This window comes from Lepidochelys kempii, chromosome 3 (assembly GCF_965140285.1).
Source record: "Lepidochelys kempii isolate rLepKem1 chromosome 3, rLepKem1.hap1, whole genome shotgun sequence".
In the NCBI taxonomy this organism is placed as follows: domain Eukaryota; kingdom Metazoa; phylum Chordata; order Testudines; family Cheloniidae; genus Lepidochelys; species Lepidochelys kempii.
In genome coordinates, this window is record NC_136382.1 from 173,706,008 (window position 1) to 173,730,794 (window position 24,787).

A 24,787-nucleotide genomic window follows, 5' to 3' on the forward strand; every position below is an offset into this window, starting at 1 on the left:
GATCCCCGTGCCCCCACGGACACCGACACAGGGAGTCCCGTGCCCCCACAGCACAGACACAGAGATCCCCGTGCCCTCACGGGCACCGACACAGAGATCCCGGTGCCCCCACGGGCAGAGACACAGGGATCCCCGTGCCCCCACGGGCAGAGACACAGAGATCCCCGTGCCCCCACGGGCAGAGACACAGAGATCCCCGTGCCCCCACGGGCAGAGACACAGAGATCCCCGTGCCCCCACAGCACAGACACAGAGATCCCGGTGCCCCCACGGGCAGAGACACAGAGATCCCCGTGCCCCCACGGGCACCGACACAGAGATCCCCGTGCCCCCACGGGCACAGACACAGAGATCCCCGTGCCCCCACGGGCACCGACACAGGGAGTCCCGTGCCCCCACGGGCACCGACACAGGGAGTCCCGTGCCCCCACGGGCACCGACACAGGGATCCCTGTGCCCCCACGGGCACCGACACAGGGAGTCCCATGCCCCCACGGGCACAGACACAGATATCCCCGTGCCCCCACGGGCACAGACACAGATATCCCCGTGCCCCCACGGGCACAGACACAGGGATCCCCGTGCCCCCACGGGCACAGACACAGAGATCCCCGTGCCTCCACGGGCACCGACACAGGGAGTCCCGTGCCCCCACGGGCACCGACACAGGGAGTCCCGTGCCCCCACGGGCACCGACACAGGGAGTCCCGTGCCCCCACGGGCACCGACACAGGGATCCCTGTGCCCCCACGGGCACCGACACAGGGAGTCCCATGCCCCCACGGGCACAGACACAGATATCCCCGTGCCCCCACGGGCACAGACACAGGGATCCCCGTGCCCCCAGAGCACAGACACAGGGATCCCCGTTCCCCCACGGGCACCGACACAGGGATCCCCGTGCCCCCACGGACACCGACACAGGGATCCCCGTGCCCCCACGGGCACCGACACAGAGATCCCCGTGCCCCCAGAGCACAGACACAGAGATCCCCGTGCCCCCACAGCACAGACACAGAGATCCCCGTGCCCCCACGGGCACAGACACAGAGATCCCCGTGCCCCCACGGGCACCGACACAGAGATCCCCGTGCCTCCACGGGCACCGACACAGAGATCCCCGTGCCCCCACGGGCACCGACACAGGGAGTCCCGTGCCCCCACGGGCACCGACACAGGGATCCCTGTGCCCCCACGGGCACCGACACAGGGAGTCCCATGCCCCCACGGGCACAGACACAGATATCCCCGTGCCCCCACGGGCACCGACACAGGGATCCCCGTGCCCCCAGAGCACAGACACAGGGATCCCCGTGCCCCCACGGGCACCGACACAGGGATCCCCGTGCCCCCACGGGCACCGACACAGGGATCCCTGAGCCCCCATGGGCACCGACACAGGGAGTCCCATGCCCCCATGGGCACCGACACAGAGATCCCCGTGCCCCCACGGGCACAGACACAGGGATCCCCGTGCCCCCAGAGCACAGACACAGGGATCCCCGTGCCCCCACGGGCACAGACACAGAGACCCCCGTTCCCCCACGGGCAGAGACACAGGGATCCCCGTGCCCCCACGGGCACCGACACAGGGAGTCCCATGCCCCCACGGGCACAGACACAGATATCCCCGTGCCCCCACGGGCACAGACACAGGGATCCCCGTGCCCCCAGAGCACAGACACAGGGATCCCCGTGCCCCCAGAGCACAGACACAGGGATCCCCGTGCCCCCACAGCACAGACACAGAGATCCCGGTGCCCCCATGGGCACCGACACAGAGATCCCCGTGCCCCCACGGGCACAGACACAGGGATCCCCGTGCCCCCAGAGCACAGACACAGGGATCCCCGTTCCCCCACGGGCACAGACACAGAGATCCCCGTGCCCCCACGGGCACCGACACAGGGATCCCCGTGCCCCCACGGGCACAGACACAGGGATCCCCGTGCCCCCAGAGCACAGACACAGGGATCCCCGTGCCCCCATGGGCACAGACACAGAGATCACCGTGCCACCATGGGCACAGACACAGAGATCCCCGTGCCCCCATGGGCACAGACACAGAGACCCCCGTTCCCCCACGGGCAGAGACACAGGGATCCCCGTGCCCCCACGGGCACCGACACAGGGAGTCCCATGCCCCCACGGGCACAGACACAGATATCCCCGTGCCCCCACGGGCACAGACACAGGGATCCCCGTGCCCCCAGAGCACAGACACAGGGATCCCCGTGCCCCCACAGCACAGACACAGAGATCCCGGTGCCCCCATGGGCACCGACACAGAGATCCCCGTGCCCCCACGGGCAGAGACACAGGGATCCCCGTGCCCCCACGGGCACAGACACAGGGATCCCCGTGCCCCCAGAGCACAGACACAGGGATCCCCGTGCCCCCAGAGCACAGACACAGGGATCCCCGTGCCCCCAGAGCACAGACACAGAGATCCCCGTGCCCCCACGGGCACAGACACAGAGATCCCCGTGCCCCCATGGGCACCGACACAGAGATCCCCGTGCCCCCATGGGCACAGACACAGGGATCCCCGTGCCCCCACGGGCAGAGACACAGGGATCCCCGTGCCCCCAGAGCACAGACACAGGGAGTCCCGTGCCCCCATGGGCACAGACACAGGGAGTCCCGTGCCCCCACAGCACAGACACAGAGATCCCCGTGCCTCCACGGACACCGACACAGGGAGTCCCGTGCCCCCACGGGCACCGACACAGGGATCCCCGTGCCCCCACGGGCACCGACACAGGGATCCCTGTGCCCCCATGGGCACCGACACAGGGAGTCCCATGCCCCCATGGGCACCGACACAGAGATCCCCGTGCCCCCACGGGCACAGACACAGGGATCCCCGTGCCCCCAGAGCACAGACACAGGGATCCCCGTGTCCCCACGGGCACAGACACAGAGACCCCCGTTCCCCCACGGGCAGAGACACAGGGATCCCCGTGCCCCCACGGGCACCGACACAGGGAGTCCCATGCCCCCACGGGCACAGACACAGATATCCCCGTGCCCCCACGGGCACAGACACAGGGATCCCCGTGCCCCCAGAGCACAGACACAGGGATCCCCGTGCCCCCAGAGCACAGACACAGGGATCCCCGTGCCCCCACAGCACAGACACAGAGATCCCGGTGCCCCCATGGGCACCGACACAGAGATCCCCGTGCCCCCACGGGCACAGACACAGGGATCCCCGTGCCCCCAGAGCACAGACACAGGGATCCCCGTTCCCCCACGGGCACAGACACAGAGATCCCCGTGCCCCCACGGGCACCGACACAGGGATCCCCGTGCCCCCACGGGCACAGACACAGGGATCCCCGTGCCCCCAGAGCACAGACACAGGGATCCCCGTGCCCCCATGGGCACAGACACAGAGATCCCCGTGCCCCCATGGGCACAGACACAGAGACCCCCGTTCCCCCACGGGCAGAGACACAGGGATCCCCGTGCCCCCACGGGCACCGACACAGGGAGTCCCATGCCCCCACGGGCACAGACACAGATATCCCCGTGCCCCCACGGGCACAGACACAGGGATCCCCGTGCCCCCAGAGCACAGACACAGGGATCCCCGTGCCCCCACAGCACAGACACAGAGATCCCGGTGCCCCCATGGGCACCGACACAGAGATCCCCGTGCCCCCACGGGCAGAGACACAGGGATCCCCGTGCCCCCACGGGCACAGACACAGGGATCCCCGTGCCCCCAGAGCACAGACACAGGGATCCCCGTGCCCCCAGAGCACAGACACAGAGATCCCCGTGCCCCCACGGGCACAGACACAGAGATCCCCGTGCCCCCACGGGCACAGACACAGAGATCCCCGTGCCCCCATGGGCACCGACACAGAGATCCCCGTGCCCCCACGGGCAGAGACACAGGGATCCCCGTGCCCCCACGGGCAGAGACACAGGGATCCCCGTGCCCCCAGAGCACAGACACAGGGAGTCCCGTGCCCCCATGGGCACAGACACAGGGAGTCCCGTGCCCCCACAGCACAGACACAGAGATCCCCGTGCCTCCACGGACACCGACACAGGGAGTCCCGTGCCCCCACGGGCACCGACACAGAGATCCCCGTGCCCCCACGGGCACCAACACAGAGATCCCCGTGCCCCCACGGGCACCGACACAGAGATCCCCGTGCCCCCACGGGCACCGACACAGAGATCCCCGTGCCCCCACGGGCACCAACACAGAGATCCCCGTGCCCCCATGGGCACCGACACAGAGATCCCCGTGCCCCCACGGGCACCAACACAGAGATCCCCGTGCCCCCATGGGCACCGACACAGAGATCCCCGTGCCCCCATGGGCACAGACACAGGGATCCGCGTGCCCCCACGGGCACAGACACAGGGATCCCCGTGCCCCCAGAGCACAGACACAGGGAGTCCCGTGCCCCCACAGCACAGACACAGAGATCCCGGTGCCCCCATGGGCACCGACACAGAGATCCCCGTGCCCCCATGGGCACAGACACAGGGATCCCCGTGCCCCCACGGGCAGAGACACAGGGATCCCCGTGCCCCCACGGGCACCGACACCGACACAGGGGGTCATGTGCCCCGCCCTAACCGGGCGCTCCTGGCGGGCCTGGAGACGGGGCCCCCTGGCGGCCTTGGCCAAAGGGAGCCGTCTCACGCCCTCGTAGCCCCGCGCTCTGGCTGGGAGGGAGCCGCAGGAACTGGGACCTTCCCCCCAGCAGTGCCCTGAAGCTGCCTCCCCTCCTCGCAGCCGCGGGGGGGGTCGGGTGGCCCCGCCCGCCGTCCTGTGGCCGGGCAGCCTCTGGCTCCTCAGTGGCCGGCGCGGCTGCCGCTCAGGCCCCTGGCTGCCCCCGCCGCGGGGATGGTGGGACGGGCGCGGGGGAAGCGGTTAGAGCCGCGGCGGCTTCGACCCTAACGGAGCCCGGAGCTGCGAGACAAGAGACGGGACCGGCCTCCTGCTCAGCAGCCAGCCGGAGCCCTGCCAGGTTTGCCGCGACTTCTTTCCCCCCTTCCTCCCTCAGGGGCCGGGACCCCGGGGCTGCCGCCTCCTGCGGGCGGGACCGCCCCCCCCCCCATGAGCCTGGCCGCTCCGCAGCAGAGCTCCCGCAGCCTGTACCCTCAGCTCCCAGCGGGGCCTGTGCGGGGGAGCGGGGTGGCCCCCGCCGTGGAGCCCCGTCCGGCCTCAGGCAGTGGCAAAGGGGACATCGTAGGACATTAAATTGTGATGTCATAGAGTCAGGATCAGGACATCATAACGTGGCAAAGGTCATGATGTCATTGCCTTGTGATAATGAGGTCATCCACTGGGCTAACATACTGATGCACCAGAGCAGCTTTGTGTGTCTATACACGACCTGCCTAAAGTGGAGAAGTGACAACACGGAGACCTGCATGGTGATACAGTAGCTTCCTGCACACCTGTCAGTCACTAAAGCTTCTCTGTGCCATATGCCCTCTCCCAAGAAAACCCCCCTACACTTAACACGAAAGAAATGTATGTGTGTATTGACACCCTCACCTTGCAAATCCCATTAGTGAGTGCAAAGCTTGTTCCTACTGTAATAAGGAGTTTTACCTTATACCAGTTTAAAGTATAAGTTAGTGAAAATAGTCTTGTTTTTAGCATTTACTTATTTGACAGTGCTTTGTGTACAATGGGTTATGGCTGTAAAATCAATTAGGTCCTGATCCTGCAATGAGCTCTTTGTGAGCAGACCTCTGCACTCTCACAGTTCTCCATTGCAGCCAGTGGAGCTCTTTAGGAGTTCACATATGTAGTGCTTATTGCAGGATTGGGGCAGAGTTGATTTCTTCTCTCGTGAAACTACCCATATAAAAATCTACAAGGGAACAGAAAAACCCTTTATAAATCAATTTTTGAAAGGATTTTTTAAAATTCAGGACCTCTCTCTATCGTAACTTGGAATTATATTAAAGGAGTCAATAAAAAAAACCACCACCAAAGTTAACAGTGTTCCTTCATAGCTCAGTACAGTGGTTGGTGACAAGCTCAAAAATGTCTTTCTTGGAGAACTCCCAGACAGGGGCCATCTCTCCAGTCATCCTCTCTATGCAACATCATTTTTACAGTTACAGCACTGAAAATCCTTCAAATTTGGGGTCCCTGAGATTAGGCACATATGGTCCACATATCACCAAACATTAATATCTCAAAGTGATTATATGTTTTGGAGCTGGGAGAAAATCCTCTACAAACTGTTTTGAAAACTGCACAATCCTGGTAAAACACAAAGGCCTATCCAACCAACTTTCTCCAGCCACCCACCCTGAGGCTTATATGAATTGTTAAACTAAAACAGTGTTGTATTAAAAAGACAAAACATCATAACATTGGTGATATAAAAATCAAAACAGTTTTCCTTTCATTATTTAAACAATCTCTATTCTTTCTGGCTCCTTGAAATGTGTGGAGAAAAAAAAAAAAAAACTTACCAAAAACTTTTTTTAAAAAGGGTTTAAATCATCCCAGACTTGTCAAATTTGTCTCAAGTAATGTGTGATGCTATAATTATAATTTACACTTTTTGTGGGGGTTTGTTAGTTTACAAAAGATCTTAGATTAAAAAAAAGTAGGAGACAGTGAGGAGGGAAAGAACAGGAAACTTATGTAGGTTATAGTGCTGAATCAGAACACTTTGTTAAAGCCAAGAGATGAACTCATTTTTCCCCCCTCCCTTGAGGACTCAAACAAGAAACAGGAAGTCATTGATTCAAAGGAAGATCATTCACTCCACAATTGTAAGTTTATTTTGTGCCAATAAACATTTCCAGAACCCTTTATGCCTTTTGGATAATAGGAAATAATTTATTTTCACTCTTTACATCAGTGATATTTAGACAGTAACTGGATATTAATTAGCTTGTACACTGAGAAGTTCCACTTAGCTTGCACAAACACAACATTTCAGTATATGGGTATATGTTAATGACCAGTGTGTAACACCCAAATAGCCTTAACTCTACCTTGCAGTGGTACACTTGCAGAGAAGCAAAAACTCCATGACAACCGTAACTATATACATTTTCATCTTCCCAGTAACCACAAGCACTGTTAATCAACATTGTCTGAGCTGACTCCATCCTTTGTGGCCATACTTGGTCAAAAGGGGGGAAAATAAACAAACCCCACTGCTATAAAAATTCCTAACTGGACAAATAGCCCTAAGAAAGTCTTCAATCCCCATATTGTCCCCCCAGATTTGTGCACGGATGGAACTCTCCTTGTTTGGATCTGCTTCTTCCCACACAAAGTTTGCAGATTAGTTGTCTCTGTGGCACCATCTTCTTGCTTCTGCATAAGGGGTGAGAGTGGAGACTTGGGGAGCTAATGACAGTTATGGGCAGGCTGGGAAGGAATGAACATTGTGCCTTTTGCAGCTCTGCAGAGAATCCTGTGAAGAGCTAATACAGCATGAGGTTCAGTCCCTAGTAGCATGCCTGCTGAAGCTATGCTCCCCAGTATCAGAAAGGATAATGGGGGTTAGAGACAGTGCCTTCCAAAGGTTCATCAGGTAGGGTGAAGAATGAAGAAATTAGAAACCTGGAAGGTTTACAGTCTAAGACCCTAGTTCTGCAAACACTTATGTATATGCTTAGCTCTACTCATGTTGGTAGTCAGATTGAAGTCGATAGAACAGTTTGTGTGCTTAAAGTTAAGAAAATGCATAAATGTTTATAGGATTGAAGTCTAAGGCTCTGATTCAGTAAAGCATTCATATTAAAGTTAAGCACATGCTTAAGTCCCATTGACTTCAGTGGGGAATTAGGTACATGTGTAAGTGTTTTGCTGGGCAGGGATGGACTTTAGTACACGCCTAACCGCTTTCTTGTTTTGGGGCCTAAAAGAGACACTTGAAGGATTGGGTATGGGGATGTAACATGAAAGCAAATGAATATGGTGAAGAATTGACACAGCCTTTGACAATCACATCTGGTTATTGACTGTTTTTGTTTCTTCCTTTCTTCTAATTTTTTAAGTAAGGTACAGATCAGGGAAGGAATACGTAAGTTAGTAAGTGTGAAGGAGTGAGTAAGAGCAAGCTAGTGGGAAAAGGAAGAGGCACAATCAGTTTGTTACCTGCCTATCCACGATCAGCAAATGGTTTTGTAGGCATCACAGCAGAGATGAATCTTAAATAGGGATTGAAAGTAGAGGGCAGTGGTAGTACAGATTTTATGAAATAGGAAAAAGTATGAAGGTATGTGAGTATTAGCCAAAGTTGCCAATGTGAACGAGTTCAAAAAAAAAGATCCATAATTAACACACAGAACATTTAATTTCAACATCTACTTGAATTAACTGCCCAAAAACTTGGTTACCACAGAGTTATCGTTGCCCAGGGGTGCCATATGTTGTTCTTCCAGCATCTGAAGGGTGGCTAAACTTTATCCTCTGAAAGCCAAGCAAAGACAAGTTAAGGTAACAAATTTAAACCTCTGAAAACCAGAAGTTTAAGTTTAGCCACACTCCACATGCTGGAAGGGCATGTCTCAGCACTAGGCAACCTTGACTCTGCATTAATTATGGTTTTGGACAGTTAATTTCACTCACCCCCAATGTCCCACAGCTCAGCTCTCCCCCTTCACTGCTTCCGACTCATTCGCATAGATTACTGCGGTCACAGAAGGCACTGACATATGCATGTTAGTCCCTTCAATCCCCCTGCATCGTCTCCTTGTCCCCGCATCTCTCTGCCTCTCCAACACAGATGAGTCCTCCCTCTTTCAGTGTTGCCAAGTCTCACAAATTTATTGGAAATGATGCAATTTTGGCCTCTTCTGGAGCCAGTCTCACAGTGATAGGAGACGCTCCAGCATTCATGCAATTTTCAGATTATACAGGGGAAAACCCCCTTAAATTGGCTGCCTTGCCTACTTTTCTGCCTCCTGGAGAACAGCTAATGACAGCTGCTTCAGGAGGCAGGCAGAACTCTCTCTCTCCCCCCCCCCCCCTTCTCCTCAAGGGCAGGTTTTGGATAGGGAAAGAAAGACATGGAGAAGGCAATACATTTTCACAAGAGAGATGGGGAAAGGAGGTAGCAGAAAGAACCCCTTATCTTAGGGCTCCTTCCCGCCACCTCTCTTGTGAAAAACAGGTTAAGTTCTTCTCTGCTCGTCCCTCTTCCTTTCTAATGCTGCAATCCCAGGAGAAAGGAGAACCTTCTTAGACCTGCCCTCCCACCAGGCATGGGAATGGGTGAAGAACCGCTACACCTCCATGAGGAGGAAAGGTGCTCTGGAGCACAGAGCAGATGTGAGACTGCAGGCAATGGGAGTGCAGAGTTGTACGAGTAGGGGGGTGGACTGGGTTGGATGTGAGAGCTGGGAGGGCACAAAATTAACTGATTTGGGGTTGAGGGTACAGAGTCAGTGTGGGGGCTGGGGCACAAAATTGATTGATGTAGGGGTGCAGTGGCCAAAACTTACTTCTTACTGTAGACTGGCAACACTAATTGTCAGACACATTGGGGGAGTTCAAAAGTCAGAAGACAGCTCAGAAACATTTAATCTTAAAAAAAACCCCACATAATATTTTGGGATGTGTGTGGCTCATTGTGACGGAGGTGCTCTACTCACCATTGAGCAGCACCCCCTTCAGGAAAATTAGTTTAGCATCCCTTTCCAACAGTCACACGGCCCATCATCCCACTCACTCACTCCTTCCCTCTCTTTCACCATTTCCGCTCTCGTCCTCTCAAGTAATCGCAGTGCAGCTACTTCACAACTCAGCCCTCCTGCCAGGTCACACCATGGTTTCCCCTTTGTGTGTGTGTGTGTGGGGGGGCGGGGTGGGGGGGGGGACACATCTCTGGACAAGTATCATTCAGCAATCCTCACGCCTGCTGCTCTGACCCTGTCATTCCTGCAGTGAGGGGCAGTGAACCAGCAGACTGCCTGAGTCACAACATCACTTGGCAGTGGTTGGTAGGGGAACCCAAGCCCACCCTCTACTCCAAGTTCCAGTCCAGGGCCCTTTACCAAGCAGCCAAGGTCTGCCGTTTCCGTCACATTACTGCTCTCAGCCCTGGACTAATTCCTATCTTGCTTTCACTCTTCCTACTCAAATTCTTCTCTCTCCTAGGGTCTACTAGCACAGGTGCCAACTGTGTGATTTGCCGGGGGGAGCTCCACCCCGTGCCCTACCCCCACTCCACCCCTTCTCCCAAGGCCCCACCCCCACTCCGCTTCTTCCCGCCCCTGCTCCTCCCCACCTCTTCCCCAAGGGACAATTGATGCCTCCCCAATGGGGGTGTGGGGGGCACGATCTAAAGAGGAGGTCATGTATGTATCCTCCCCCGCACACCCAACATGGGGCCACCATGCTCTCCCCATCCCACGTTACTTGTGGGGGGGGCACTCTGTCATCCCTCTGGGCCTGACCCCCCAACCCCTGGCACGTTCTGCCGCTCTCCCTGGCAGGAGGGAGCCCAGGTCACTGTTCTGCAGCTACCTGAAAGAGCCTGGCTGGGGAGGTGGCTTCCACTCCCCGCCTGGCTCTGCTGCTGGGGACTGCAGCGGAGCGAGCCGGAAACATGCCAGGGGGCTCTGGGTTGCTTGCCCCTGATCCTGAGCACCCAAACGGGAAGCGAAGCCACCTCCCCAGCCAGGTGGTCTCAGGCAGCTGCCAGTCTGCCATGCTGCTCAGCAGCATCTCAGCAGCCAGAAGAGGCTAGTTCTGCCCCTTCTGCTTCTGGCCCCGCTGCTGCTTCTTCTCTCCAGCATCTGGAGCACTTGCCTCCGCAATGCGTCACCCAACATCTCCCTCTCCCCATTCCCCAGTGCCTCCTGCACACCACTGAACAGCTAATCTCCTAGTGCCTCCCACCTGCTGCAGAGGGGGAGGAGCAGATCTGCTGGTGGTGGGAAACAAGGGGAGGAGGGGCCCACCAGTGGGTGCTGAGCACCCACTATGTTCCCGCCCCCCCATGAGTGCTCCAGCCTCAGCTTCAGCACCTGTCTACTAGATCTCAGGAATTCCTATCCTTCCTTACCTCAAGGCAGGGAGTTCCCTACACCCCGTCTGCATTTCCCCAACACCCGTCCCCCGTTTTGTCAACTAGTTACATGCAGTGTTCCCATTTAGCGATTGTTTGGAAATTTGAATTGAAATTGAAACATTAGTACACCACTTTAAAAGCATATAAAGTGTATGATAAAATACATATATCTGAAAAAGCATAATAGATTTGAAAAGTGTGAACATAGACTAGCTTCCTTATGCAGCTGTTTATGATGTCAGTGCAGTTCATTTTGGTGATGTTGGCCAACCTAATAATTTCAAATTATGATTTGTAATCAAAGTCTAAATGAACTCTCCCTGACACCTAGTAATGAGCTGGGGGTTGGGGTGGGAAAGGTTTCAGGACCAGATTGAATTTACATTCACACCTAATCTACCTAGGTATCCAGCAAACAGTGCTGTGTTGCCAAGTGATAGATTTTGGCTGGGGATGGGTTACAAATCACTTGAATGGGGGGGGCGGGAAGGAGGTAATGAAATATTGTTTTTCTTATTGTAGGAGTAAAGGGCAGTAGAACTGTGCTGATTGAGGGCATCAAGAGAGAGGGTGGGGACAGGTGTTTTGCTTGATGGTCTGCCTGAGTCACAAGTACTATTTGACCTGCCCCTCTCCACTGTTTAAAGACATAGCAGATTAGGCTCCATAGATAGTCTTGTTTTGTTAAGTGACCATTACAGCTGAAATCACTGATAATCAGGTCTAAGTGCTTAGACCTGCTGTGGGACAGTGTTTAGAGACAGCCCAGTCTGTACTAGAGTGAGGTTCCCCCACTGAGAGCTCATCTGAAATCACCGAGAGGTGTATGGAATCTCAAGAGACAAACTCGCAGAGGTCACAGCGGCAGCAGAAGGTGATGGCACAGGGCCATTGGCAACAGAGCAAATGGTGGCACAACAAACAGTAGCCAAAGCGAACAGTGAGCAGCTGGAGGAACGAGCGAGGTGCCTTCTTGCCCCCCACCTGGGAGGTGAACTCATGTGAAAGCACCTCTGAGTCTCCACTGACCAAGGACAACACCAGTGAGTATTAATGAGGCTGTTAAGAATGCTGGAGACACAACACAGTTCATGCGAACAAACATGGCTGTGGCATCATACTTTCTATTTAAGCAAGAGATACTACAAATCGGAGGCCAATGTTAAGTGCATTGTCACTTGTTCATCCTTAGGTTGAGCACTGGTTCCGAACGAGACCAGCAAACGCTCACTATCTTTCTGCAAGAAGCTCAGCTGACTGGCTAGACGCATGTGGTGCAACAGTGAAAGATTCAACAGTTGAAAAAGTGAAGAACTCTCACCACATTCAAAAAATTTGCATACAGGGCTGATGAATGCATTGATGCAAATGGGCATCAAGTATTGTCATTGTGTACGTTATCTAAAGCACAAGATCAAATCCACACAGACACACCCCTGGAACCCCCGACCTGGGATATTCTATCTACTACGCAAGATCCATAAACCTGGAAATCCTGGGCGCCCCATCATCTCAGGCATTGGCACCCTGACAGGAGGATTGTCTGGCTGTGTAGACTCCCTCCTCAGGCCCTACGCTACCAGCACTCCCAGCTATCTTCGAGACACCACTGACTTCCTGAGGAAACTACAATCCATCGGTGATCTTCCTGATAACACCATCCTGGCCACTATGGATGTAGAAGCCCTCTACACCAACATTCCACACAAAGATGAACTACAAGCCGTCAAGAACACTATCCCCGATAACGTCACAGCTAACCTGGTGGCTGAACTTTGTCCTTACCCATAACTATTTTACATTTGGGAACAATGTATACCTTCAAACCAGCGGCACTGCTATGGGTACCCGCATGGCCCTACACTTTGCCAACATTTTTATGGCTGGCTTAGAACAGCACTTCCTCAGCTCTCGTCCCCTAATGCCCCTACTCTACTTGCACTATATTGATGACATCTTCCTCATCTGGACCCATGGAAAAGAAGCCCTTGAGGAATTCCACCATGATTTCAACAATTTCCATCCCACCATCAACCTCAGCCTGGTCCAGTCCACACAAGAGATCCACTTCCTGGACACTACAGTGCTAATAAACAATGGTCACATAAACACCACCCTATACCGGAAACCTACTGACCGCTATTCCTACCTGCATGCCTCCAGCTTTCACCCTGACCACACCACACGATCCATCGTCTACAGCCAAGCTCTGCGACACAACCGCATTTGCTCCAACCCCTCAGACAGAGACAAACACCTACAAGATCTCTGTCAAGCTTTCTTACAACTACAATACCCACCTGCAGAAGTAAAGAAACAGATTGATAGAGCCAGAAGAGTTCCCAGAAGTCACCTACTACAGGACAGGCCTAACAAAGAAAATAACAGAATGCTACTAGCTGTCACCTTCAGCCCCCAACTAAAACCCCTCCAACGCATTATTAAGGATCTACATCCTATCCTGAAGGATGACCCAACACTCTCACAAATCTTGGGAGACAGGCCAGTCCTTGCCTACAGACAGCCCCCCAACCTGAAGCAAATACTCACCAGCAACCGCATACCACACAGCAGAACCACTAACCCAGGAACCTATCCTTGCAACAAAGCCTGTTGCCAACTGTGCCAACATATCTATTCAGGGGACACCATCACAGGGCCTAATAACATCAGCTATGCTATCAGAGGCTTGTTCACCGGCACATCCACCAATGTGATATATGCCATCATGTGCCAGCAATGCCCCTCTGCCATGTACATTGGTCAAACTGGACAGTCTCTATGTAAAAGAATAAATGGACACAAATCAGATGTCAAGAATTATAACATTCATAAACCAGTTGAAGAACACTTCAATCTCTCTGGTCACGCGATTACAGACATGAAAGGTGTGATATTACAACAAAAAAAAACTTCAAAACCAGACTCCAGTGAGAGACTGTTGAATTGGAATTCATTTGCAAATTGGATACAATTAACTTAGGTTACCTTGATAATGACTTAGGCTTGAATAGAGACTGGGAGTGGCTATTTCCCCTTGTGTTTTCCTCCCCTCCCCCCGCCCCCCAGATGTTCTTGTTAAACCCTGGATTTGTGCTGGAAATGGCCCACCTTGATTATCATACACATTGTAAAGAGAGTGATCACTTTAGATAAGCTATTACCAGCAGGAGAGTGGGGTGGGAGGAGGTATTTATTCATGCTTTGTGTGTATAAAAAAGATCTTCTACACTTTCCACGGTATGCATCCGATGAAGTGAGCTGTAGCTCACGAAAGCTTATGTTCAAATAAATTGGTTAGTCTCTAAGGTGCCACAAGTACTCCTTTTCTTTTTTTGTGAATACAGACTAACACGGCTGTTACTCTGAAACCTGGAAGACATGGTGGAGTACAAGCTTTGCTCGGAGAAAAGTGTGACCCTAATCTCTCCAGTGCACATTGCAGAGGCCATCTACTCCAAACTAGCACCATTATGAGCTGCAGATTCTTTAAAAGACATTTAAAAGCTATAAATTTAATGTCTTTATATTAGTTTTTCAGCAAGAGTCCAAAAAGACTGAATATCTGGAAAATATAGAAGATACACTGGGTATGAAGTTCAAATTAGGCCAACCTGGGAAAACCCTCTGGCTTTCTCAAGAGTGATCCTTTGCTGTTGTCTTAAAATTTCTCCAGCTGTTATTACTGGCTTTGGAAAGTATCTACCAAGATGGGATGGATCTAAGTAGTGAGGCTGGTGGATTACTTTTGCTACTATGTTCAGAGAAGACTACTGCCATTCTCTCACTTGTAAGTCTACTGTTGAAACACTTGGGTCATTAAACAATGCCATTCAGGCATCTGCTACAACAGTAGTAGATCTTTGATCCAAATGTAGCTTCTGTTGCTGGATAATCAGTGATCTGTCCCTTGAAAAAGTACTGGAAGAAGCAGAGACTTCAGTCCAGAAGTTGACTAATGAAGTCATTTATATTGCTTTCTTAAGTGAAGAGAACAAGTAGTATTTGTTAAGACAACTGAAAAAGTACACAGACTTGATTCTTAAAAATCTACGACAGCGACATCTAGATTCTACTCAACCTCTACGTAGCTTTTACAGATCCCTGTCCCATAAAACATCGACAGTTGAGTGGAGTAAGGCACTACCAGCAATGGGACTGCCATGTGCTCAGGACAGAATAGAGAATTTGAACACAGAGTGGAATATCATACGACGAACGAATGAAGATTTCACTTCAACTTCTTTTTTATCATCACTAGTGGCTCGACCTGATCTTTATGCTTTGTTTCCTGGGATGAAAGAAGTAGGAATTAATCTCTTGCTACTCCCAGTCACAACAGCTACGGTTGAGCGTTCTTTTTCATCACTGAATAGAATTTTGTGTTCTGAAAGAAGTCACCTTCTGCTGGATCATGTGAATGAACTAATGAAAGAATGGAAGTACCGGACCTATGAGAAGCCACCAAAGATGAACGCATTGCATTCAAGAAGTTCATTAACAGAGTTGTTCAAAATTATAACAAGAAACCAAGAAGGATGTAGATGTAGTGCTTCATAGAAGGCTCGAGTAGACAACTTTAATTTTTGTGATGATTTTAAAACATGAGTTAAATCTAATAAAATGGTCATGAAACATTTTTCAGTTTTTACTATCATGCCATACAGTCCACCTTCACGGTCTCACCCCTCATCGGCCCTGTCACGGTTCCTCCCCCACTCTGAACTCCAGGGTACAGATGTGGGGACCTGCATGAAAAACCTCCTAAGCTTATCTTTACCAGCTTAGGTCAAAACTTCCCCAAGGTACAAAATATTACACCTTGGACTGGCCGCTACCACCACCAAACTAATACTGGTTACTGGGGAAGAGCTGTTTGGACGCGTCCTTCCCCCCAAAATACTTCCCAAAACCTTGCACCCCACTTCCTGGACAAGGTTTGGTAAAAAGCCTCACCAATTTGCCTAGGTGACTACAGATCCAGACCCTTGGATCTTAAGAACAATGAACAATCCTCCCAACACTTGCACCCCCCCTTTCCTGGGAAATGTTGGATAAAAAGCCTCACCAATTTGCATAGGTGACCACAGACCCAAACCCTTGGATCTGAGAACAATGAAAAAGCATTCAGTGTTTTACAAGAAGACTTTTAATAAAAAATAGAAGTAAATAGAAATAAAGAAATCCCCCCTGTAAAATCAGGATGGTAGATATCTTACAGGGTAATTAGATTCAAAAACATAGAGAACCCCGCTAGGCAAAATCTTAAGTTACAAAAAAGATACACAGACAGAAATAGTTATTCTATTCAGCACAATTCTTCTCAGCCATTTAAAGAAATCATAATCTAACACATACCTAGCTAGATTACTTACTAAAAGTTCTAAGACTCCATTCCTGTTCTGTCCCCGGCCAAGACTACAGACAGACACAGACCCTTTGTTTCTCTCCCTCCTCCCAGCTTTTGAAAGTATCTTGTCTCCTCATTGGTCATTTTGGTCAGGTGCCAGCGAGGTTACCTTTAGCTTCTTAACCCTTTACAGGTGAGAGGAGCTTTCCCCTGGCCAGGAGGGATTTCAAAGGGGTTTACCCTTCCCTTTATATTTATGACAGGCCCTGACCCCCCCCCCCAGTAAATTCGAACACCCCCTCCCCCCATTTCAATTCCTGGGGAACACACTGCCTCAAGGAGAGTGACTGCTATTCTTCACCCTGCAATTTTTATCTGTTGCTAGTCTGTTGGCTTTATATAAGCCTCACCTGTTCCCTCACAGGTGAGCTTGCTTCCAAACAGCAGCCTCCTCAGAGCCTACATCCTGTTTGCTGCTTAGTTGGTTGATTGGGCCTGTGTGGCCTAATTCAACCCTCTCAGGGCCAGTGTGGGAAGCCCTCCCCCCATCACACTCATGATTTTTGAACTTTTGGGGTTGTCAGTACTGCAGAGGGGCAGGCATCAGTAGGTTTCCCACTAATTGAGGAGGTGGGGAGGGAATGCAGGAATAGTGAAGGGGTTGGGGGCAAGGTGAGTACTTTAGAAGGGAGGACAGAAAGGGTGGCTATGGATAGTGCAGGTGTTTTGGGGGCAGAACTGAAGCCCCTCCTATGCCCCCCTTACTGTATAACTGATCCCACCCCTTTTCCTCCTCCCAGCCTCCTGCACTACTCTGACCTTTGTTTTCCTAAGGAACAGCAGCATGAGAAGGAAGGGCGAGTGTGGAGCCCCTTCCCCACTGCTGCAGGAAGCCTGGGGAAAGAGTGGAGTTCCGGTTCTTTCCATTGTTCAGTGAACCGTGGAGGGAAGGGAAGCCCTGGATCCCACTCCCCCAGCCTGATGGAGTAGACGTGGGGAGGAAGTGTTGGGAGATGGTGCGTTTGTAAGGGCAGGGGCTAGAGCACCACTTTAGTCAGTGTCAGTCTTAGACTAGGGCTCTCTATTCGGGATGTTTGGGTTTAAAAACAAACAAACCACCCCCCAGTAACATTTTAATGTTAATTAAAAAAAAAACCTGCATCTCAGAATCCCCTTGCTCAACTGATTTCAAATTTGGACCACTGGGCCTGCCTCAGCTCTCATGAGGCACAGCACTTTCCAAGAAAATCCCAGTAAACATTTGGATTTTAGAGGACTTTAACAGCTGTGTTTTTAAACCAGTAAGCTAGCTTCCACTTTAATTATTTTGCTGCTACTATCCCCCATAAGGAGTTTTCCTTCCTAACAGAGGCTTAGTTCTCTGCAGATTTCTTCTATGCATGAGAATAGTGTACAGTAGCTAAAGGTTAAGACAGTTGATGTTTCCCCATTTATCAATGGGGAATGTTTTGCAGCTCTGTAATAACTTAGAAAATACATACAAGTAAACATTAGTATGAAACATCCCTTTATTCTAAGTGCCTGTGTAGGCCATCATACTTTCCCCTGCTTTTATAAAACAGCTATGTACAAAAGTTTTAAGTATCCCCTAAGATCAAGGTTAGTATGTATACAAAAAATAGGCCCAGACATATTAAAGGCAATCTGATTTTTTTTTCTCCCCAGCATAAGTATGGCAGATTTTTCAGAGTCAGAAGGAGCTGGAAATTGGAAAGAAAGGTGTGTAACTCTGGAGTCACAGCTGATGAAATTTCGTCTCCAGGCAAGCAAGATCAGAGAGCTGTTAGCAGAGAAGGTAGGTCTTATTATATTAAAATAAACAATTTATAGAGACAGTTTTATTTGATAATAGGGGATAAGACTAGTCTTGCTTTAGACTACCTCACTTTGCTCTTTCTAGGACAAACTGCTTTTAAAAAAAAAAAAAAAAAACACACCACAAATCTAAAGAATTATTACCGTTGAAGATGTAAGAATTTTGCACATCTAATTTCCCACCAGAAATGTTCATTTTATAGTAGCAATTTAGAAAAGATTCTGCTGTAGAGGAAAAAAATATGTATCAGCATTGTAATTAACACTTCTTTCTAAGTATTTAGGGTCTGCTCCAAAGCTCACTGAAGATAGTGGAAAAGTTTCCGCACTTACCTCACTGCACCAATGCAGCATTTTAAGTGTCCACTGCCAGTGAATATAAGCACAACCTTGGGACTTACTAATTCATGCAGAGACAGGGATCCAGAAACAGGAGATGGTGGGGGCTTTTTTTAATTAAGAGAATTATAAAGGGGTATAAAATTAAAAGGAAGCCGCCTCCTTCAGAGGAAAGTAAAAATAGAACAATTCCTTCCCTCCATTGTAATCAGTATTTTATCCTAGGTTTGCCTGCTGTTTTATTTATAAGTAGGGTGTCAAGGTTCCTTCTGCACTCTGAACTCTAGGGTACAGATGTGGGGACCTGCATGTAAGACCCCCCAAGCTTATTCTTACCAACTTAGGTTAAGACTTTCCCAAGGTGCAAACTTTGCCTTGTCCTTGAGCCCTATGCTGCCACCACCAAGCGTTTTAAACAAAGAACAGGGAAAGAGCCCACTTGGAGACGTCTTCCCCTAAAATATCCCCCCCCAAGCCCTACACCCCCTTTCTTGGGGAAGGATTGATAAGAATCCTCACTAATTTGTACAGGTGAGCATAGACCCAAACCCTTGGATCTTAAGAGCAATGAAAAATCAAATCAGGTTCTTAAAAGAAGAATTTCAATTAAAGAAAAGGTAAAAGAATCACCTCTGTAAAATCAGGATGGTAAATACCTTACAGGGTAATCAGATTCAAAAACATAGAGAATTCCTCTAGGCAAAACCTTAATATACATTCCATCCAGCACAGCTTATTTTACCAGTCATTAAACAAAAGGAACTCTTACGCATTTCTAGCTAGATTATTTACTAATTTAACAGAAGTTCTGAGGCTGCCTTCCTGATCTGTCCCCGGCAAAAGCAACAGACAGACAGACACCCTTTGTTCCCCCTCCCCTCCAGATTTGAAAGTATCTTGTCCTCTCATTGGTCATTTTGGGTCAGGTGCCAGCTAGGTTACCTTAGCTTCTTAACCCTTTACAGGTGAAAGGGTTTTGCCTCTGGCCAGGAGGGATTTTATAGCACTGTATAGAGAAAGGTGGTTACCCTTCCCTTTATATTTATGACACAGGGAATGTAGGATTCAAATGAATTTCCCTATATTAGAGGCCAATCAGGCTTACATTTATATGTGATATAACAAGTTGTAGACAGAAAAGTAAATTTTGACCATATTAACTTCTAGTGTTTTACAACATACAGTGCAAATGGGAAAAGTAATTAGCAGGTATGAATTTCAGGTTGCTATAGCCTTTAGAAGAAAAATTGAAACCAAGCACTCAGTCCATGAGAAATACACTACTTTTTCCTTGTACTAGAAATACCATGCAGATCAATACTATGTTAAAAGTTAGCAGTGTATGGCTCTAGAAATAAAGTTTTAGAATGCAAATAATGTGGGTGGTCTCTGTGTGTCTGCATTCTAATTCTTTATCCAAAAGGTTCTGTGATATTGCACCAGATTGGAGGCACATATTATTACAGAAGGCCAAATTCACTGGTACGCTGCAGCTATGTTGTGCTGCTCTAATGATGCAAAGCAACTGTAAACCTGGCTGGCTAGCTCAGATTTATGTCTGCTTTACAGTGTCATTGTAGTTCAATGTAGCTAAAATATACTGCTGAATAGAATTGACCAGACAACGACAATTCCATTTAATGGCAACTTCAAGGTTTCTCATTAGATTGAGAACTTTAAGAACTTTTTGCAGAAATGGAACTGTGGGTAGTTAGGGTACTGGCTGACATGTGGGAGATGCAGGTTCAACTTGCTGCTCTGCCTGATTCAAAACAGTTTTCCCATCCCACATCACTTCAGATGAATCAGAGCAGGGACTTGAACCTGTCTCTTCCACATCTCAGGCCAGTACCCTAACCACATAGCAGTAAAGTCAGTCACTCCCTCCCCCACAAAGAAACCTTCCAGATGAAAGTTTTGGAACTAGTACATTTCTCTGAAACAGTGTTCAGTCTCTGACAAAACAGCATGCTTTGTGAAATAAAATTGTTCTTACCAGCTCCACTGCCGAATTGGGTACAGAGTAGATTTTTTGTAGGTTTAACAATAAGATAGGAATAATTAGTTCTAGGGAGGAGTCAAAAGTGTAATAAAGAAATATAGAAGAACAGTGCAAGCCAATGGCTAAAGGTGCCATTTTTATATAATTGACAAAGTTAAAAGCAAATGGAATTTGACAGTACCATCACTCTTCTCCCACCCCCACACCTGCTCTGTTTCTTGTTGAGTAGTGGCCAAAACAAGACTCCTGTTTAACATCATACAGTGTGTGTCTTTTTGTAAGAAAAAAAACCTTGGAATGGGAATTATTTCTTAAATTTTGTACTAAATGTGTGTGTGACAGGAATCCCAGGGGAGCCAGGTGAGGTCAGTTAGGGTGAACTGCAAAGAATGGGGCAGGCAATCCCCAAAACTGGTGGATAGTCCAATACTTAGAAGCTCTCTTGTGCTGACTTAGTAAAGCTATTATACCTCACTGGTTACTCAGAAGTCAACAATGCAGTTCCCTTAAAGTAACCCAGCCTCAGGCCTCCACCTAGTCAACGAAGTCAGTTATGATGAGGATTAATGAAAATCTTAAATCATACGAAAAGGGTTCTACCAATCTCAAAGGATCAGACACATTACCTCCCAGGTAAATGAATATTCCAGATCTTACCCAAATACACACTTATAGCCAAGTCTTATTAACTAAACTAACATTTATTAAAAAAGAAAAGGGAGAGTATGGTTATGAGTATGCATAGACATGAGTTCAATCAAGAATAGGTTCAGATTCATAGCAGAGATGGTGAGCTTTTTCAGTTGCAAAGAGTTCTTTCAGAAATAGTCCATAGGTTATAGTCTAATGTTTATATTTCAGGGCGTTCCAGTTAGAATTGGGATCTCAGTCTTTGTGGCTTAGGCTTCCCCTGCCTGAAACCTCAAGCAGATATGAGATGACAGGATCAGGACCCAAGGGTCTTTTATACAATTCCAGGCCTTCTTTGACAGATCAGAGTCCTTAGGCCAACAATCGGCAATTAGGGCAACTTTGAAGTAGGTCAATTTCCCAAGCATCACGGCAATTAGCTACACTAATTAACATAAGGCAATTGCTTATTTTTCCACCATTTGCAGATGATTTGCTATACATTTTAAAGAGAGATGAATACAATAGATATCCTATGTTTACAGTTCATTTAAATGTAAAGAAGTTCTTTTGATCTCTGAATTAACAGAATACAGACTGTTAGATTACATTGTTGAGCTCTACCGATGTATATGTAAATACACAATACCACAAACATTATCTCCCCATATCTTTTTAAGGGTTGAATTGGAGTAATTTATTTTGCAGGATGCTTAACACTTTCTGGTCATGCATCACAATATAGCTTAGCGAGTCCTCTTTTCATAGGACACAAATCCAAATAAAATGAAACCCATATAGAATCATTGTAAATGATTATAAATGCTTCCCTAAGCCATAAGGCTCACCACCTCAGACAAAGATATGCCACAGTAAATCAGTTTTTGTTGGAATCTGACAGGGCCAAATTTTGCCATGTTCTCCATGCAAGAGGATCTACCAGGAACCATCATGTTTCTAATGCACACATTGGCCAGGCCAAGAAGAGGCTGAAGTGGGAGGGTAGGGCTACATCCCTCTGTCCCCACAGAGTTATGGCCTTTTCCATAACAGTGCATCAGAGTTAAGGTGGCAGCACGACTAGTAGGTCCACAACTATGCAGCTCAAAGGCTAAACTTCTCCATGAACACATGTAGTGGCTGTTGTCCCTGTGGGATGAAGGCAGTTCAAGCAAGTTGTAGCTGAGGGTCAGATGGCTACTACTGACATAGTGGATTAAAGGTTCTTGGAAGGTTGGGTCCCCCCTACTACCCTAATTTAAGAATTTATCAGTAAACCCATTGTAAGCGTGTGTCCTCACCTTTAGGTAGCCCCTTGTGCCCAGACATGGCATTGAAGAGACCTTCATCTCACATACCTGCCCTGAGGGGCCACTTCTTTGGCTCTGGAATGGCCACCAGTCTCACCTGGCATCTTTTCTTGACTCCTTCTGTGGCTTTTTGTTGGCTCCACCCTCTGGCCTAATCACATAAGAGTTCACCCCCTTCCCCCAGGGTACTGGAGGTCCAACTGAAAGTTCACAAAATGTCCAAACTTATAGTTCCTCTGCTACTCTTAGGTTCATCTGAAATCTGCTGCTTCCTGGCCCCTACAGAGATGGTCTTCAACCACTTACTCCCCAGCAAGATTCTCCCACTGCTTCCCTTTGTGAGGGACTCCAGCAGTTTACTTCTGAGGATCTCCCTGTTCCTTGTAGCCTCTATCTCATGGCTCCCACCACAGAAGTCTATTCTGGTCCCTGTTAGTGACTCAGCCTGACTTCCTGAGGCTCTTCCCAGCTAGAAACTACCCTTGTTCTTCTCTCTAGGGTTTTTCTCCCTGTATTGAGTTCCCAGCTCTATATAAATAGTGCTGTCCCTGCTTCACCGCAGCTTGAGTGGGTGGTCAGTCTTTCTAATTAAGCCTAGTGATACGCAGCTGGGGTTACTAATAACCTTTACGTTGGATATAGCTTATCAATTAGCTGAGGAATAGCTGCTAAATCAGAAGCAAGGCTGAATCCAGCTTGCCTCAAAAGGCTAGCTAACCCATGATACCTATTTTATATTAAAAGTACTCTACATAGTAGAACAATACCAAAACATTGTGTTTTAAAATATTTTAAAATATAATTCTGTGCTTCTGTGGTAGCCTGTTGTAAGATTAACATTCCTGAGCATGTGAGAAAACTTAAATGTATGGGTTTTTTTTGTTTTATTGCTAAATGATTCTGAGGTGTATTTTTTTTTCACATTTATATTGAATGAGCTCTGTCTCTAGTTTAGCTTCATAACATATAGTTATACAGATAAGGTGCTATTTTGCCTTGCTATTCCAGTTGACGTATTCCTTCTGTATTCTTTATCAAGCTATATAATTTGCCATAGTTTACTTTCCTAGAACATTAGCTTTCTGACATCAAAATGAAGAAGTGTAGTTCTTGTTGCATTAGGCATTGTGAGTTAAGACATTTAGGACTTTTTGTGTTAACATTTAAACTCACAGCAACTTAACATTGCTCTGTAATACTATTGTGATCAACCAAATTTCACCCTAGTAGTTATTATTCCAAACAATATTGGAAGACTAAAAAATTATTATTGCTATTAGAAATGGGCCTATTCCACTGTCCTACTTCGAATGCCACTGTCCTACTTCTTGCCTTTTTTTTTTTTTTTAAATATATGCGTTCTACATGTGAGCTGGAGTTCCCCCCACACATTTAGCAAGTCCAGGAGAGAGAGAGTGGCCAAAAGTCAACAAGAGAAGACACCATGTTGGTCATCTGCAGACTTGGGCTGATTTTGATGTACATGATGTCATTCAAAAACCAGCATTTGTTTTTTTTTTTTCTGTCTCTTTGTCAACTAGTGATCCAGTAACCTGTTTTTTGCTTGTTTGTTTTTTAAATTAAAAACAACTCTATGCCAACCTTCCGCCCCCCATATTTATAAGGGGAAATTAAATGTTTAGTTTAAAATTAACCTAGATGTATATCTATTCCTTTACACTGAATTAGTACTACGTTTATTCAAATTTGGAAATGCAAATATTTGGTGCATTTTGTAAAACCAGAAAATCTTTCTGAACTTTAGTGGTATGTGAGTTTGAGAGCTTTCATATTTTAATTTTAAAGAGCTATAAAAGTGTGACTACTACAACTTTTTATTTTTAGGGAGATTGGAAGACACAAAAGGTGTTTTGAGTGGGCAAAGGAATACACAATATTTTCAGCATAGTCAATCATTCATTCATTGTTTTTATTGGTTTGGGGGTTTTGTTTGTTTGCTTTTTCATTTTGTCAAGTAATAAAGAGCGTATTTTTATAACTCCAACATGCAAAGAAAGAGACCTTGTTGGAGTTTTAAGCAGAAGCTGCTGCTGTAAGTGGGAGAGGTCTTTATAGGAATTTGAGGAATGGTGTAAAAGTGTCCCTAGTATGCCAAATTTAGGCTGTCTGAGGAGACTGAGCTTGAAGTAGAAGCATTTATTTTATTACTGCTTTAGTCTTCTGAGTGTGAAGTTTTAAAAAAATCCTTTCTGTAAACAACTGCAGTATTTTACTGTGAGTTGGGCAGTAGCTGGCATTTAATGCCAAGAGGAAAATCCATTCTCTTCCC

At 48.6% G+C, this 24,787-nt stretch overlaps 1 protein-coding gene across 3 annotated transcripts in view; it reads left to right on the forward strand.

Annotated features, from left to right (window-relative positions):
• The first annotated feature begins 4,722 nt into the window (after positions 1–4,722).
• PLEKHH2 (pleckstrin homology, MyTH4 and FERM domain containing H2) overlaps positions 4,723–24,787 on the forward strand; it is a 119,356-nt gene continuing 99,291 nt past the window's right edge. For all 3 annotated transcript variants that reach the window (XM_073339074.2, XM_073339077.2, XM_073339075.2), the window contains exons 1-2: positions 4,723–4,997; positions 18,067–18,196. In XM_073339074.2, coding sequence (XP_073195175.2) covers positions 18,074–18,196 — 123 coding nt within the window. In that variant the 5' untranslated portion in view covers positions 4,723–4,997; positions 18,067–18,073. The remainder of the gene's footprint in view (positions 4,998–18,066; positions 18,197–24,787) is intronic.